The 19,272-nt window shown below is 42.5% G+C and overlaps 1 protein-coding gene across 6 annotated transcripts in view; it reads right to left on the minus strand.

The window, feature by feature from the left end:
- Positions 1–19,272, minus strand: part of KIAA0825 (KIAA0825 ortholog) — a 440,138-nt gene that overhangs the window by 369,356 nt on the left and 51,510 nt on the right. For all 6 annotated transcript variants that reach the window (XR_012800113.1, XM_075593181.1, XM_075593165.1 and 3 more), the window contains 2 exons: positions 6,065–6,233; positions 1,457–2,102 (listed from right to left, as the gene is read on the minus strand). Coding sequence is in view for 5 of the 6 variants with exons in the window: in XM_075593165.1 (XP_075449280.1) it covers positions 1,457–2,102; positions 6,065–6,233 (815 nt within the window). In the remaining variant the exon portion in view is untranslated. The remainder of the gene's footprint in view (positions 1–1,456; positions 2,103–6,064; positions 6,234–19,272) is intronic.

Below are 19,272 nucleotides of genomic sequence, written 5' to 3' on the forward strand. Positions count from 1 at the left end.
CATTTTTTGTTTGTGTACATTTTCAAATAACCTGAAAATTGCAGGGAACCCTTTACGGATGCCCAGGAACCCCGGTTGAAAAACACTGGGCTAACCTATTCTAGTTATGTAGCAGAATTTTATGTGGTAAGTGCGCTCTATATGATCCATATGACACATATGACACATATGATTACAATCATCAGAATTGATCCCAGACACAGGTATAGGGGTTTGAATAATCTTGAAACAATTTCCAAGTGGTATGGAATCCTTAAAGGGGCCAATATTCCCTGAAGGGACAGAGTAAGGGGGTTGAAACCCACTTCTCAGAACCTCATTGGGATAGTCCCTGGATTTCTATTGAACCACAAGAGTAATATAGTATTTGTATACAGATTTACTCACATCTCTGGAGTGTCCCCATCCTGTGTTCTTTGTGAAGCGTGCTGCTACTGGTAGAGAGTGCAGACAAGTATCCACAAAAGATATAGCGCACAGCCAAGAGAGTGGGTCAAAAATTGGTATGAAAATAAATCTTTATTGGTCCATTAAGAACTGAGGTGAAATAACCTCCTACATGTTTCGTGCAATAGCACTTTATCAAGTTTATTGCACGAAATATGTAGGAGGTTTTTTCACCTCAGTTTTTAATGGACCAATAAAGATTTATTTTTATACCAATTTTTGACCCACTCTCTTGGCTGTGCGCTATATCTTTTCTGGATACTTGTCTATTCTATTCTAGTTATGGTAGAACACATCTATATACATTTCCACAGCATACTTGTTTATCTTTGCCAGCCTGGGATAGGCGAAAACCTTTAGCAAAATATAATTATTTGTATAGTAAATGTCTAGCACAAAATTTCAAACAGCAAAGAAAATCGCTACCTAAACAACACATTCCCCGAGGTGTGGACTTGTAAGATGTCTTTTTGAGCAATATTGCCATGTACCTGTTGAAAAGTCGATTGTTGCACTTAAATAGGACCCACTCTTTCATAAAAAAAATTATATCTACAGCACTGTGTACATTGGCAGTGTAAATACATGTACATTGGGTGTGTAAAAACATATTTTTTTGTAATTGTCATGAAGCTATTGCCCCTTTAAAATGTCCATAAAAAAACTATGTGATGTGTTTTTGTGTGACCAAGAACCTGTCCACAAAAACAAGGATTCGCAATCCTCACTGGGGAAAAGGAAAACACTGTTCTTTTTCTTGTGGCAATCATAATACTTCCTGAACTTGCTGAGAAATACTACCAAGTATTTTTGGCTATTTACCAAAGACTGAATGCACTTATATTATAGTATCTCTCAACGCACTTCTTACATCGCAAGGGGATCCCCCTCTCTTACTGTTTGCACCTCCCTATAATTGTATGTATTTTCTACACCCCTGCACGTCGGGAACATATGTTACATTTTCTAATGGTGCAGATATGACAATAGTCTAAATAGAGCCACTTACCAAAGGCATACACTCTCTCGGTATGCTTTCTTTTGTTTGGTTTTACCAGATGGAGGGCATTTTCCTCAGTGTTAGTCTCACAAAGTATTTCAAAGAATGTTTTCATCTCTTCTGTGACGGCATCAAAGTAAGTCTCATTGATGAACTTAATTATTAACGGAGAATCTATAACATGACTTAATATAAATAAATCGTCTTTTATCATTGAGTACACATTAGGAATAGCATCCTGGTAAACTCGGAGTACCATATCAATGTTTCTCTTGCTATAATTATGTAGAAGATCCACCATCAAATTGCGTTGAATATTCTGGTATTTCAGAAGTACATCTGATTCAGGGTAAAGAAACAAAAGCTTCTTCAAACACTGTATTTTCATCTGAATCTTGGAATCATTGTTACCGGCGTCAGAATTGCATTGCAATTTTCCAACTAAATATCGTCGCATATGCAGTCTCACTTCGTCCCAAGCAGTCTGCACGTCCATAGAAGACTCGTCTTCAATAGCATGTAGTGAGGTTTGGGATGTGCACTGAAACGAGCTTCCATTTGAAGAAGGGAAGGAGATCCCACAATGACTAGATAGGTCCAAAAGAAACTGAAGGATCAAATCTTCCTGGTTTTCTGTACTCTTCAGAAAATGTTGCTATTAAAGAAAGATGGACAGCAATACATATTATTCAATTTGATTGATCATACATACTACCAATATATACATTTCAAGAACAGTTAACTCCATTTAAAATATGATCAAATTATATTTCTATGTTTGAGAATTATTGTAAGGAAAATTGTTGGAGACAAATAAGGGAACCCCCGCAGCTGTCTTGATAAGTAGGTGTAGGTGCTCCCTAGGTAGGTATGAATAATAATGAACAGAGAACAGAAACCTAGTATGGGCACTCTAAACACCTAAAGGGTGATATGATGAACACATTAAAACATACACTTTATTACAACAAATTAAAATAATGGGTAATAAAATGATAATTAAACGCTTCGATCCTAAAGGTATGAACACTAGGTGAGGTGTTCTGGATCAATTAGAAGTAAACTGCAATTAACCACTAAATTGTGTGCTGCAGTATGAACAAGTGGGTATGGTAGACCACTGTCCAATGTTACCAGGACACCGTGAATAAACACTACTGTAATGGTGTGTGCTAGTATATATAGACCCTAAAGTTGAAGTATACAGCACACTAACATGATCAGATGGACCCTAGCCGGGACTGCCAAGAAACAATTGGGCAAAGTATCTGGCCAGATAATGTGGATCCAGGCCATATGATAATGTGACACTAAGATGTAGCTGAAAGTAGCTGTAGGTATAAATAACCTACAATATAGGGTCTAAAAAGTCAGCTCAGTTTCACTGGGTATATGATAAACCCCAAATGTAGTGATGCTGAGTATAAGGGAGCTCAACAATTGGTCCCAATCCACTATGTGGACATAACATACTAGGCATGCACACTTAATACACAGGTAGGACTGAACAGGCATAGGCTCAATGTGGAGTCTGTTCAGAGTCTCTCAGGTAAGTAGTAGGTCTGCTGATATTAATGATCGTATTGTCCAACCTATGATAGGTAACTGTGTAGTAATAAACAGTACTGATCCAACACCAGCTCTGTTGTCAGAGTTGGTCTCTAAAGGATCAGTACTAGGTGAGAGGTAGAGGATGTATATACATAGTAACGCTGTATTCATAATAGACAGCTTACTGCTACTGTATGACAGTAGGATAGACAGTTCCTGGTAAACTGAGCTCCCTACAGATCGTCCGATCACATGGGAGACTCAAATAAAAAATAGCGCACTGCAGTTGCTGGCGAACACTGCCGCCAGCTGATTCGCGTGTAGGCAAGTGAGTCCTGCGCGTGCACCCATCTGCTGACGCACGCGTTTCGCGTAGCCGCTTCCTCAAGGCAAATACAAGGGGGGTCCCGGCTAGGGTCCATCTGATCATGTTAGTGTGCTGTATACTTCAACTTTAGGGTCTATATATACTAGCACACACCATTACAGTAGTGTTTATTCACGGTGTCCTGGTAACATTGGACAGTGGTCTACCATACCAACTTGTTCATACTGCAGCACACAATTTAGTGGTTAATTGCAGTTTACTTCTAATTGATCCAGAACACCTCACCTAGTGTTCATACCGTTAGGATCGAAGCGTTTAATTATCGTTTTAATACCCATTATTTTAATTTGTTTTAATAAAATGTATGTTTTAATGTGTTGTATTATTGTATGTCTTTATTTATATAGCGCCAAAAGTGTACTCAGCGCTTCACAAAGAATACAGTACAGGGAATTTTAAAAATACAATAAGTGCAGCAAAAATCAGACAATGGGAAAGGATATCCATGCCCCGAAGAGCTTACAATCTAAGAGGTTTGAGGGGAAACTTACAGAGACAGCAGGTGAGGGGAATAAGTGCTGTAGATGTGTGTTAAATGAAAAGGTTAACACCATTTAAAGGTGAAGAGATGGCAGGGAGGCGTGGGTGAGAGCAGGTGTGTATGTCTGGCTTCAGGCTTAGGGGAGATCCCCAGCAGCAGGAAGGAGTAGATAGAGGGTATGAATAGAGGATTTGTGTGGATGTTTTTTATTGAGGGGTAAAGAAGATGGAGATATATGAATAGAGTTGGAGACATGGGGCTGGTAGAAAGAAATGTGTATTTTGAAAAGAAGCGGAGGTCAGAGCCAATATAAATAGTAGCAGCATCATGGCAGCAGTAGTTTAGTGCTGAGATTTGTGGTCTGGGATAGAAAATGGCCACCTTTCCAGTGTAGTTCACATCCAGGATTGAGGGTACGTAGGTGTTCTGTAGTCCCTTTGTTTCCCTCCGGTTGAACTCGACCATGCCACTTAAAAGTGGGCCACTTTGAATCTTGGGCTGCTTTTCACCTTTAGGTGTTTAGAGTGCCCATACTAGGTTTCTGTTCTCTGTTCGTTATTAAGGAAAATTGTTAAAAATAATCTTTATGGAATAGTTCATGGAATGTAAAAGAAAAAAAGATGCTCTAACCACCGACTAATATAAGTGATGTTATTAATCTATTGTGATATATATACAAATGTTGAATAGTGACTAACAGTAAATCAATCTAGTGCTCCTTTATATATATATATATATATATATATATATATATATATATATATATATATATATATATATATATATAAATACAATGAAGGTTTTAAATAGTCACAATCCCCAAATTGGATGCAAAAAACAGAAATGTGGCGTATCTTAATCAAATCATGGGTAGTACTTAAGTCCCGCAGCCTGAGTCCACAGAGGGAGTTCCACGTCACTCCAAAAAAACAACTGGAAAAAGAAGAAATGTCCTCTGGCGAGTAGACTCAGCAAGTAGATGGAATATGTAAATGGAAATTAGAGAAAACAGCAGTATATTACTGAGCAAATACTCGGTGTTAGGCTGATCCACTATCTTAAGGTGGACACCTACATCTATGTCTTCGATGGGTGGGTTTGTCTCCCACAGCTAGACAAGGTATGGAGATACACTGTGCACAACTGTGCACAAGCCGAGGGAGGGTAGAAGAGGTAGCAAAACCTTCCTCATTATTCCCTATTAGAGGGAGAGACGCAGCTGGATCATAGAGGCTTTAAGATCCAACAGCAGAAACCCCACAGATTCTGGTAACGCGAACAACGGGAGCAGGAGATCGGGATTTGCCCTAATGCTGGAAAGCTATATATTTCAAAAGGCCTGCTTAAAAAGAAGCGTTTGTGAGTGTTACTATTTTTACACCCAATAGTTTGAAATAAAAACGTTATTATGCCATGGCACTTTTCTCTTTCCTCTAAGATTTGAGGTTTACCATTATCCTGGGATTAATTAGGAGTGTATCTCCAACCCCTGTCTAGCTGTGTGAGACAAGCCCACCCATCGAAGACATAGATGTAAGTGTCCACCTTAAGATAGTGGGTCAGTCTAACACTGAGTATTTGCTCAGTAACATACGGCTGTTTTCTCTCATTTCCATTTACATATTCGATCTACTTGCTGAGTCAACGCACGAGAGGACATTGTCTTTTTGTAGGTCATGTAATGAACTGTTAAAAGGATATTTGTGCTTCTAATCCTTTAACGCCTACCAAGTACTGCATTGTCTTATGTAAAAATGTATTGCGATTGGATAGGCAAACATATGGGGTACATCCTTTGTTTTTATTTTGGCATAGATTAAAGAATTAGTCAAATAAAAACATTTTTAATACAGTGTGAAGCAAATACGATTACAGTGGAATGACAATGCATTGTGCCATGTGATCAAGTCTGCTTGATTCAACAAAGGTCAGGAATGGATTGTAACAGCTATTATTTATGACTCTGAATGTCCTGGAGAGATTAGAGATCACTGTATTGAAAACACATCTCAATTTTCAATCCATTCAACGCAATAAAAAAAATTATACCCCAAAGCACCACAGGTTTGCCAGATGCAATTTCCTCATGAGCTAATTGGCAAGGTACAGTACTGTTGGTCATACATAAAGAGCCAACAGCATTAGATCGAATATACTGGGTCATTTTTCATAGGGTACAAAAAGAAAGATGCTTTACCAAGGTCCTGAGAAACTCTATCACTTCGGAATTGGGAGTCTCGGGCTGTTTAAGGGAACGGATGGTGTAATTATTGAACCACTGGAGGCAGTCTGTAGTGTTCTGTAGAACCTCTCCAGTACACATTTCATTCGCTTCCAACCGTATATCCTGAAGACACTGCTCCATGCTGGGAAAAAAAGAAAATATATTTAGTGCAGTGTAAGATTTTTATATATATATATATATATATATATATATATATATATATATATATATATATACACATATGTTCAAGCTAGTTAATAATTCAGACTATCTAAAAGCAAACGTTTATCATATTTATTTATCATACCAGTTTATCATAAGCCTGTCACGGGAGCTTGTGCAGGGTTATAATATACACAAATAAAGAAAGTTTATTCCTTGAAAAAGGTGAACACACAAAATATACAAATAACACACAGAATATGAACACTTACTTACTGCACTAAATCACACCACTACAAATCCTCCTCACACATTCTCTTTCTATCCATGCTTCTCCTCCATACTTCTGGGGATATCGCTCCCAATCATGGTCCCTGCCTTATTTCTGTATGCTCTCGTCCTCGCCTGCCAAATGCAACCTCTACTCCTTCTGGTGTTAACCCCTCTAACCTCATACCCATCCCGTCACCCTCCCTCCTCTCTCCCTTCGTCCTATGCCCTTAGAAAGGGAGCGAGCATTCCAAACAAGTTCCTCTCTGTGCATGACTTCTTTCTCTCTCACTCTCTGCTCCTATTTGCTATAACTGAGACCTGGCTCACTCAGTCTGACTCTGCTCTGGAAGCTGCCCTCTCTTATGGTAGCCTTTCTTTCTCCCACACTCCGCGCCCTGATGGCAGGGGTGGAGGTGTGGGGCTCCTGCTCTCCTCTCTCTGCCGTTACCGAACCCTTCCTATTCCTCCCCCTCTTGTTTTTCTCTCCTTTGAGGCTCACACTGTCCAGATCATCTCACCTCTCCCTGTCCACGTGGCAGTCATCTATCGCCCACCTATCTCATCTCATCCCCCTTCTGCCTTTCTCTCTCACTTTGAATCCTGGCTCTCTTTCTTTCTCTCCTCAGACTCTCCTGTTCTTCTCATTGGGGACTTCAATTGCCACATTGATGACCCCTCTCTCCCTTGGGCTTCCCACTTTCTCTCTCTAACCTCTTTTTTTGGCCTTCAACAGTGGACTGCAGCCAGCACCCACAAGGATGGCCACTACCTAGACCTGGTTTTCACTAAAAACTTATCTCTCTCTGATTTCTCAATTTCCCCTTTTCCTCTCTCTGACCATCACCTTATCTCATTCTCTCTATCTCGCTTCTCCCCTTCTCCACCTCCATCTACCCCCCGGTTCTGCAGAAACCTGCGCTCTATTCACCTACCAGACTTTGATTCCACTTTACGTTCCTCCCTCTCCTCTCTCAGCTCTGCTACAGACCCTGACAACCTGGTCAGGAACAACAACTCTGCCTTATCCTCCTCTCTTGATCTACATGCCCCGCTTTCTCTCTGCCGTCCTCGCCCTTCTAACCCCAGGCCCTGGCTAAATTCCCACACGCGCATGCTGTGTTCCTCCACTCGTTCCTCTGAACGCCTCTGGAGGAAATCTCATACTCTGGCAGACTTTCTTCACTACAAATTTATGCTATCCTGTTTCAACTCTGCCCTCTCGCAAGCTAAACAAGCCTACTTTTCTTCTCTAATCAACAAGCACAAGTCTAACCCACGCCGACTCTTCTCTGTCTTTGATGCTCTACTGAAACCACTCTCAGCTGCCTCTTCTTCCTCCATCTCCGCCCAGGACTTTGCTGACTATTTTAAAGAAAAGGTAGAATCCATACGTCTGAACATTCCCTCTGTCTCTTCCTCCCATCCTACACCTCTTCCTAACTCTCCTCCTGCCTTCCCTGACTCTTTTCCCACTGTCTCAGAGGAGGATGTGTCACTGTTGATCTCCTCTTCCTCCTCTACCACTTGCTCTCTTGACCCCATTCCCTCCCATCTCCTAAAACCTCTAGGTCCTTGTAACAGGGGACTTATCCCTGTTCACAAATGTGCCTCTAATCCAGCAGTGTGGTGGTTAACTGCTGGTAGGTAATTAACTAACCCCACCTCATGATTGCTTAGAAAAGCCTGTCTTGTGAGACAGGAAGGGACTCCTTAGCTCACTTGTGAGCTGACTTATGGAGACAGAGCAGTGGTTCTTGAGTCTCCCAGGAGAGACTGACCAAGAGAGAACATAGATCTCTGGAGCTGACAAATAAGACTTCTAAACCTGGATGCTGACATTTTCTGTGCACACACGGGTGCGGTTCCAGGAGAGCAGAGAAGCTTACTCTACAGCAGCTAACAGATAAGACTTTCATTATTAAGAGACTTCTTATATATGCTTATATCATGCTATGTGTTTGGGGCTGGGAGAAATGCTTGACTAAGGGAGATGTGAATTAATTGCATAGTGTTTCACTAGAAATACTCCCAAGTGAATAGAAGCTTTGTTCCCCCCCCCCTGTGTTTGAATGGATATCCAGATGAAAAGGAAAAGGCACAATAAAGCCTTATTATAATTTCACCTTATAAAAGTCTCCAAATTGTGTACCTCTGTGAACGTCCGTCTACATATGGTGTCAGAAGTGGGATGAGAGGTGTCTTTGTAGTTAAAAAGGACTGGAGATTTTTATGTGAAATTTTTTTTGTTATGCTTTTTGCCTACAAACAGTCTGAGCAACTCAGAAAAAAAAAAAAAAAAACCTCATGCAGCAGAGATCAGAGTTAAAGGGACACACCACTGAAACTTACACTGCATTTAAACTTACAAAACCACAGATGGACTCTTTGCCCCAATCCCAAGAGGAGAGACTGCTGAAACAGCTAAAACTTTATTTGCCTATCACAAAGTGTAATATGGTCATTGAAATAGGGGTTTTGCCTTCCAGCCATAGTCAGGGTTCAAGAAGTGAGTCAGCCCTTAAAAAGGGATAGGTGTTTGTTGTTTTCAAAAGTTTAGCTGAAGCAGTGAATACAGATGGTGACCCACGAGTGGTACTGATTTTGCAAATAAAGGTTGCCACACAGCATAGGGCTACCAGCTGTGAATGGAGTATATGCAGAAAAGTGTGAAAATTGATACAAGACTGTGCTGAAGCAGGGGAATTTTTAGCAAACAATTGCTGAGTGTTGAGTCACCCTGCCGGGAATGAAAGAAATAGTCCACTGCAAAGAATGTTTTTTTTTCTGCAAGTAAAAAAGTCTGCCTATATATATATATATATATCTTGGGAGCAAAAACAGACACCCAAAGGGTGAAGTGTGAATGCCATAATACCCAAAGATGAGACTGAAAATTACTGAACTCAGAAAGAAAACCAAATTCTGTTGCTGAAGCGGAGAGATTACACCTAGCAAGTAAATGGTGTAAAGCAAATAGACTTTTTTTTACCTAGCAACTGCACATCTTGTATACCTGATGAGAGAAAATGCATGCACAGTACTGCTGATATTGTAAAACTTATCCAAGAAAGAAAAGTCTACAGAGATGCCTGTGAGAGCTACGACCTCTACAAGCAAAATATGCCCATCTGTAGGACTACCACAATTGGGGGTTCTAGCAAATACAGTGGCAACAGCTGCAATAGCGCCTCCTGAGGTCAGGAAGAAAATTACACCTGATAGCCTAAAAATGGAGGACAAGATGCAGCGTTCCTGTAATGAACCCTACCCCACGGAAGAGTGGCCCTTCCAGTCCAATAAAGAGGAAGACATCTCTTATGGGGAACCCGAACCAAGTCACACCCACAAAACACCCCAAGAATGGTGGGGGTGCCTGAAATCGGCACGAACAGAAAAGACCGCTCCCTTTGATGACGAATATGATCAGCAGGAGACAGAGCGGGAGCAGTGGATCACCGAATATTTCCGTCAGCTATTACAGTTGCAAGAAAAGCCGGGTGGATCCAGTGACGCTGCTAAAATTTCAAATGAAGATGGAGACCCCAATATCCCTGAAGGGACGGTGTCATCCAAATCAAAAAGGTGGAAAAAGAAAAGCGGTTCTTCACTTACCGTGGAAGGAACAGACACGTCCGCAGATCCTGTGGAGGAAAAGGGGGACCGAGTTGCCCTGCAGCCTAAAGAAAATTGAGAATTCGTCCCGCGGTTAACCGAATATCCAGAGGGCCCAAGGTAGAAGTTGTGTACCCCAAAGAAGTGTCTGTCCGGTGCCAACAGTGAGGAACCCTCAACCAACCATCCCAGGGAAGTGGAGCCGGAACCAGTAAGTGACGATCCCTTGATCAGCCCTGAAGATGCCCTGAAAAATGCTAGGCATGACTGTGATATGCTCCGTGAACAATTGAAACAAAAGGAAGATGGTTACACAGAGCAGAAAAATAACGTGAAGCTACAGGAATATGTGCTCGCAATGTACTCTTTAGCCAGGACAGAATTGGACGATCTCAAGACTGAGCTAGATACTGCAAAGGCTACTATTTCCACCATGGATGAAAAGCAGAGCCAATCTGATGAAATGGTGGCTACGCTAAAGCGGAAGTATGAGGAGGTACTGAAGCAGATGACAGTCTTCCAGCACGAGGTTCACACTCTTCGCATAGAGCTGAATGCCTCACAACAGGAGGTCAACAGTGTCCGGATAGAGGTGGACGTATCTCAGAAAGAGGTTCAGACACTCCGCAGAGCACTGGATGCCTCACATCATGAGACCAACAGCTGCCGCACAGACCAGGAAGTTTCCAGAAAGGAAATACACAGTCTCACTGAGGAGCTGGACATTGCTAAAGAAACTATTGGTAATCTTGATACAGATCTGAAAGTCTCTCAGAAGGAGCTTCAGACCCTCAACCTAGAGAAGGAAGCCTCACGCCAGGAGATTGTCATTCTCAAAGCAGATGTGCGTAAATGGAAGGAGGACTGCAAAGGCACTGCAAAGAGGCACTGAAGAATACAGAGACTGAAAAAGGAGAAAATTCAAGATTAAAAAGAGAAAACTTAAAACTGAAAGAAGAAAATTTTCAGTTGACAGAAGAAGTCAAGGAAAAGTTTGAATCAGAGCACCGACTGCAGAACCAACTGCAAGTTCTGCGTACACACCTCCAGTATGCTGAGGAGACGCAGCAAACGCTGCAGGAAGAAAAGCTGCAGGCTGCTAAAGAGGTACAAGCGCTGCAGGAACGTCTGAATACTCAGTACGTCCCCGCAGAGCAGTATGAGGAGCTAAAGGCCACACTGCATGTCTTCGGAGCATCATTGGAGGCGGAGCTTCGATACCAGGTGACTCTGTATGAGAGGGAGCGTGAGAAGGCTCAGAAACTGGAGCAAGAACTGGAGAGACAGAGAGACTGTTCCATTCCCTTGAGTCAGTACACCAAGGAGAAAACAGACGCAGCGCAACCTTGACGACAAAAATGACAGAGCTCCAGAATATGAAGGAGACTCTGATACAGACTCAGGGAAAGCAAAGCATGCAGATAAATTCCCTGAGAAGAGACTTGCAAGACGCACTCAAAAAACAGGGATCTCTCGCGGATGAGATTACAGTCCTACAAGGACAAGTATTGACCCTGACTAAGCGTCAGTATCCCACAGCCTCTAAAACCCATGAAGACAAGGGTACAGTGAGAGCTGGGAATACTGCTCATCTGAAAGACAAGGTTGCAAAATTTGAACCACCTAAACAAGCACTAGCAAAACCTTCAGCCACCCAGCAGGCAACAAAAGAAGGTGAATTAAAACCAGAAGAATCCTTAGCTGATGAAGCTGAAAAGATGGGACATTCTCTGGAAGTGGGTGTGGAATTGCAACTTAATCTAAAAGGGGCTGAACTAGCAACCCCATTGAGTGGGAAAAGGGCAGAGCGACAGCTTCAAGAGCGGAAAACTAAAAGGGCTGTTTTTAAACGCTCTGCAACTGCTGCCATACAGTATGCCTACAATAAGACGAGCACCCGACGCGAGGGAAATCTCATGACCGCGCACGCAGAAAAAAGACTATACTTGGAGAAAGTCCTCCTCGAGCGACTGAGGGGTGCTGATCTCAAACACCTTCAGGAGGAGACACGAATAAACTGGAGAAAGGGCTCCAATCCCAACAGTCACAGATATATCTAGAATGAGAGTGGAAGGATGGGCTTTGGCCGTGGCAAGCCCGAGCTTCCCACAAACGGGGGAGGTATGTAACAGGGGACTTATCCCTGTTCACAAATGTGTCTCTAATCCAGCAGTGTGGTGGTTAACTGCTGGTAGGCAATTAACTAACCCCACCTACTTGATTGCTTAGAAAAACCTGTCTTGTGAGACAGGAAGGGACTCCTTAGCTCACTTGTGAGCTAACTTTTGGAGACAGAGCAGTGGTTCTTGAGTCTCCCAGGAGAGACTGACCAAGAGAGAACATAGATCTCTGGAGCTGACAAATAAGACTTCTAAACCTGGATGCTGACATTTTCTGTGCACACACGGGTGCGGTTCCAGGAGAGCAGAGAAGCTTACTTTACAGCAGCTAACAGATAAGACTTTCATTATTAAGAGACTTCTTATATATGCTTATTTCATGCTATGTGTTTGGGGCTGGGAGAAATGCTTGACTAAGGGAGATGTGAATTAATTGCATAGTGTTTCACTAGAAATACTCCCAAGTGAATAGAAGCTTTGTTCCCCCCCCCCTGTGTTTGAATGGATATCCAGATGAAAAGGAAAAGGCACAATAAAGCCTTATTATAATTTCACCTTATAAAAGTTTCCAAATTGTGTACCTCTGTGAACGTCCGTCTACAGTCCTACTATAATCCCTACCCTCACACACATTTTTAACTCCCCCCTCTACTCTGGTACTTTCCCATCCTCCTTAAAACATGCAACAGTCATACCATTACTAAAAAACAGCAAGCTTGATCCTACCTGTCTTTCCAACTATCGACCTGTCTCCTTCCTGCCTTTTGCCTCCAAACTCCTTGAACGTCTTGTATTCTCTCGCTTGCTCCATTTTCTCAACACCTATTCTCTCCTAGACCCTCTACAATCTGGCTTCCGCACTGCTCACTCCACGGAAACACCCTCACTAAAATAATGGATGACTTCCATGCTGCCAAAGACAGAGGTCATTACACTCTGCTCATATTACTCGACCTCTCTGCCGCATTTGACACCGTGGACCACCCTCTTCTCCTTCCCATTCTCCATACTCTTGGTATTCGTTACAAAGCTCTATCCTGAATCTCCTCTTACCTCTCCCATCGTACTTTCAGTGTCTCTTCTGCTAACACCTCCTCCTCTATTGATCTCTCTGTGGGGGTAGCCCAGGGCTCTGTCCTGGGACCTCTTCTCTTTTCTCTGTACACACTCTCTCTAGGGGACCTAATAACATCTCTTGGGTTTAAATATCACCTCTATGCTGACGACACACAAATTTACTTTTCAACACCCGACCTTACACCTGCTGTACAAACCAAAGTTTCTGAATATCTCTCTGCTATATCATCCTGGATGGCCCTCCGCCGCCTTAAACTCAGCATGGCAAAAACAGAGCTCCTCATACTTCCTCCCAAACCTGGCCCTATTCCCTTCTTCCACATTACTGTTGGAAGTACAATCATTCACCCAGTAGCCCAAGCACGCTGCTTAGGGGTAACACTCGATGCATCTCTCACATTCTCCTCTCACATTCTCCTCTCACATTCAGAACGTTTCTAAAACCTGTTGCTTTTTCTTCCGCAATATCACTAAGATACGCCCGTTTCTCTGTTGCTCGACTGCTAAAACTCTGACTCAGGCCCTCATTCTCTCCCGTCTTGATTACTGTAACCTCCTGCTATCCGGCCTTCCTGCCTCTCACCTGTCTCCCCTACAATCTATCCTAAACGCTGCTACCAGAATCACTGTACTCTTTCCTAAATCTGTCTCCGCGTCTCCCCTCCTTAAATCCCTCTCCTGGCTTCCGATCAAATCCCGTATCACACACTCAATTCTCCTCCTCACTTTTAAAGCTTTACACTCTTCTGCTCCTCCTTACATCTCAGCCCTAATTTCTCGTTATGCACCATCCCGACTCTTGCGTTCCTCTCAAGGATGTCTTCTTTCTACCCCCTTTGTATCTAAAGCCCTCTCCCGCCTTAAACCTTTCTCACTTACTGCCCCGCACCTCTGGAATGCCCTTCCCCTCAATACCTGACTAGCACCCTCTCTATCCACCTTTAAGACCCACTTGCTTAAAGAAGCATATGAATAGCACTGTGGATTATACTGGACACATGATACATATAGCTTGGCCCCCTGCAGACACACTTACCAAAATTCCCTCCTACTGTCTCTGTACGTTCTCCCGACCTACCAATTAGACTGTAAGTTCCTCGGAGCAGGGACTCCTTTTCCTTAATGTTACTTTTATGTCTGATGCACTTATTCCCATGACCTGTTTATATTATCTGTTATTTATTTGATTACCACGTGTATTACTACTGTGAAGCACTATGTACATTAATGGCGCTATATAAATAAAGACATACAATACAAACGTATATTTAAAGATGTGGAAAATAGCAAGTGTCAGTCAGAACGATGCCTCCTAATTCATGATGGCTGTTGGAAAAACACCCAGGATAAAATGTTTAGAAGCTGTAACCATTCTGTGCCGCTTCAATTATGCTGTCTACTTAGGGCCTTATTCCATATCTGCCGAAGTAGCCGCTTGGCAACTTGAATAGGTATTAACGCCTAAAAACAACCCGATTGGCCTCTTCAGCGGATATAGCATTACCCCCTTAGTCAGCTATATGAATATGTGGAGATGAAGGTTTAAAGCTGCAATCACACACACACACACATACTCACCTTTAAGCTACAGAAAGTAAGTACATCATATGAAAGAGAGAAGTCAATTACAAGTACCAAACTACATTTTTATTTTTTTTCAAAAACAAATTCACCTCAAAATGAACTGGAATAAACCATTTTAACAATTGTCACTGTAGCAGGTGAACACTATGGTTGTTTCTTCCTTTCCCAAAATCCTCTACTTGCCTCATTCTTACTGCGAGCACAATACCATCGTCAGACTGGAATTAAAGTGTCACCCTGCTCAACCTTCTCCCAAAAAAGGTGGACTCTGGAACGGCACCTCTAAAAAAAGATACCTAGTCCAGCCATGGGATACGAGTTTAGGTATTTAAAAGCTTTAGTACTTCTTTGTTATGTTCTTTAAGCGACACAAGGTCAACTAGAGGGATAGCAATATTACCTGCTTGGGAACCATCAGAAACATTTATAAAGCTGATTGATCCAACATGTAATAAAAACATAAGACAGTACCAGCAAACCTTCCAAACCACACAGGCAAATATATCCCACTAGAGCTGGGAGGCAAGTAGAAAAAAAACTCTCCAAATCCATTCTGTGACTTAAAGGCAGTGCCACTTATTTAAAAAAAAAAGTGAATGGACTTTTCCCACCATAACACAATCTTAAACACAGCAATTAAAAAATATCTTGTTTTCAGTTTGCTAGTGCAATAAAGTAAACACAATAAACAGGACATGGCCCCATCCTCCCCATATGCTCCCTTCACCTGCTTCTCCCCCACATGCGCACTTCCTCAGCAACTTCTCCCACACGTTTCCCTCTTTTCCTGCTTCCCACCTCTCCAGCTCCTCACACACATTCTTCACTACTATCCACACTCCCCTCATCACCAGCTTCTCCCTAACATGCAAGCTTCCTCACCCGCTTCACTCCTACATGCCCACACGTTTCCCTCCTTTCCCCTTTCCTTCCCCCCCCAGCTTCTCCCACACGCTTCCCACCTCCCCCATCTTCTCTCCCACATGTTCCCCCCTCCTTAGTAGCTTCTCCCTAACATGCTTGCTTCCTCACCCGCTTCTCTCCTACATGCCCAATTTCTCTTATTCTTCCCCTTTTCACTCCCCTCCCTTCTCTCACACTTTCCTCCTCTCTCTAACCCACCTCCCCCCACCCGTTTTTACACTTAAACTCGCTCCCTTCCTTTTTACTCTTATACCCCCTCCTCCATTTTTACTCCTACGCCCCCCTCCCCTCCATTTTTACTCTTACTGTGGTTTAAATATTTATGTGCGTGGACATTACCTAGGTACATTCCAGGCATGCAAGTCTGGTACACAAAAGGTTAACATTACTGAAAAGGCTAACAGACATATCTGCACTTATCGCACAAACTAGATGATTTTTTGCAGAAGTTGCAAGATGCGATAACGGCAAACCACCTGCGCTTAAAGGAAGCTCCACCCCCTCAGAGTCAAAAGTTGATACAGAGAAAATAGGTCAAAGACAATACAGTATAACCATGTATGGTGAAATTGAAGAAAGAAGACCTGTGGATGTTGTAGGTCGTTGGTTTTCTTTGTATTACGTGATATCAGGAAGGACTATTCTAGTGTTCAGTGGTCCAAACGGATTTATTATCGGTTATTGTTACCACTGAATAAAAAACACCTATTCGTACATCCAAAATGTTGGAGGATGAATGAAGAAGTTTGAAATTGTCTTTCCCGACACTTACATCCCAACCTTCCATTTTTATTCTTATACACCAACCCCCTCCACTTTTACTCTTAGGCCGTGATTATAGTTGATCCGCGCGCGCACACGACGTAACGCATGACGTAACGCGTGCCTGCTGCTCGCACGAAGTCTGCGCAGATGGGAAGACGTGGAGGCGTGGCCGTAACGTGAGCAGTTCGCCCTCATTGGCTGAGCCGCGCTATTGACCCGGCCGTCGCACGGTAAAGACAAAATTCTTTGTCGTGCCGAGTCGTGCTTCTTCGGTCACACGCTCTATGGGCGGTATCATGAGGGTACATATATTTGTTCCGGAGGCGCGCGACATTGAGCGCACGCACGCCACCCCTATAATTGCGGCCTTACACACATGCCCACAGGCCCTACCTGGGGAATGTTGGGCAGAGCTCGTCAGTGCCCAGCAGTGATGGAGGAGGGTCCACCCAGGCAGCTGATACCATAATGATACCGAGGTGGGCCCCCTCTGCCGCTGGGTAGGTCACGGACAACGTTTGCACCCACGTTCCTCAAGAAGAACCTGGGGAAGGAGGCACAGTGGCTGCAGAACAGCCGGAATACTGTTCTGGCTTCTAAAAAAAAAGTGCTGGAATGGGGCGCCTGCTCCACTCTAGTTTAAAGGCGCAATCCTACATACTTTGTTAGCACTGGAAGTTGCATAATTCATTGTTAAATCATATAATAGTTTTCTACTTCAGTAATATATGGGTTTTCTTTTTGTATTTTAACCTAGCTAATATTATTGCAGTTTTGAATGATGAAGCATTATTTTCTAAGTTGCTTATAGGCCTCGAAAGTAGTATATACTATATTTTTTTATTATGCTTTGCAAGTTTATACCCTAAAACAAGATGAGTTTTTAATTTTTTTTAATGTTTCACCAAAGTTTCCGTCTTCTCCAGGACTTTTCACGATACATTGAGACACAAATGTAGACTAACAATAACACCATATATATAGTTTAGCTTCCAGGTAATACATTTTTTTTTAATGGAATTCCTTTTTTATGCTTTAGGAATAGGTGTTAAACATTAGACTGTGTTTCTAGGCTGCGCGTTTTCACTTTGCACCTGTAAAGTTCCACATATGGAAGTTGCAACAGTGAGCTAACTGCAGTGATACATATAATGCAGTGTTTCCCAACCGGGGTCCGGGAGAGGATCGAAAGGGTGCTGCAGGATTTCCCCGATCTCCCACAGCAGGGAGAAAGCACGGCAGTTTCCTCCATCATTATTGGCTGCTGCTGAGTAATGTAGCAAATCAGAAGGTCTTGTCAGGAGCATTGGGGTGCATCCAAGCAGAGGAAGAAGCAACATGGTAAGGAGAGAGTTGAGGCTGTGTCTGTACGTCCTGTGTGTATTTGTTCTGTCCTGTTGTGAAAGTGTTTTCTGTGACTTTCTCTGTCCCCTCTGTCTACTGCAACTCTCTGTCCTGTCTCTTATCTCTGTGACTGTTTGTCTGTCTCTGCCCTGTAACTAACTCTCTGTGACTGACTGTCCTGCTGTGTGGGTGCCTCAGCAACTGAGCACTGTAATTAGAGGTGCATCAAGAGAATTGTTTTTGAAAACCACTGGTCTGTGTTAAATTCTGGTGATTAATAGTCACATGGAAAAAAAAAAAACATAAATACTGTAGGTATTTTGAAAGGGGGAACTTTGAAAGTGGTAGTGGGTAATTGCAAACCTTGCTCCATCCATGATAAGGTAATTTGTTCCTATTCCTAAACCCAGTCATCAATGTTGATAACGAGAAGACAATAATACGGATCCAAATTTCTAGCAGTTTAGAAACCATTCTTGCTGAAGCAGTTTACTCAGAGAGTAAAGTTACTAACTGTAAACAATAACACTGAGTTTGAATCGAGAGCCTGGTTCAATTTCCGGTGTCGGCTCCTTGTGACCTTGGGCAAGTCACTTTATCTCCCTGTGCCTCCGGTACCAAAAACAAAAGACTGTAAGCTCATCTGGGCAGGAACTGTGTCTGCAAAAATCCTACAGTTTGTGGTGTGTACCGCGCACTATATTGTAATTGTGAAGCACTTTGAGTCCCATTGGGAGAAAAGCGCTATATGAAATAAAGTTTTTATACTGAAGTCTTTCAAAAATAACTTAAAATACTTAATAGTGGTCTAAAAAGGTTTTTGGGGCAGCTACAGTATTTCTTAGGTTTATCCAGTCACTACCATTACTCCAATTGGGTCTAATGAGGTACTGCAGTTTAAAATGTTAAATGTTTATTAAACACAATTCACTTGCGATATTGAAGGATAGAATAATGAAGTATTACAATACAGTTTATACTTGTATATCTCTCTCTCTCCCCCCCTCTATATATCTTTATGTATAAAGCACATCTATGTACGTGGCACTTTACAGCAGTAATACATCTGACATAATATAATAATACATAAATGGGAAGCTTCAGACATAAAAGTAACAATAGGAAAATGAGTCCCTGCCTCAAAGAGCTTGCAATCTAAGTGTTAAGGGGAGAGGACTTCCACAGAGGGAGGGTGTTCTGGTAAGCGAATCTGCAAGGGGCCAAGGTCAGGGCATAGGAGGTGTATAGTATTAGCCAGCAGAGCTACACATATGTTTCATTAAAGAGATGTGTTGTAAGAAAGGGCCTAATGGTGGGGAG

The sequence above is a fragment of the Ascaphus truei genome, chromosome 1, assembly GCF_040206685.1.
Source record: "Ascaphus truei isolate aAscTru1 chromosome 1, aAscTru1.hap1, whole genome shotgun sequence".
In the NCBI taxonomy this organism is placed as follows: Eukaryota; Metazoa; Chordata; class Amphibia; order Anura; family Ascaphidae; genus Ascaphus; species Ascaphus truei.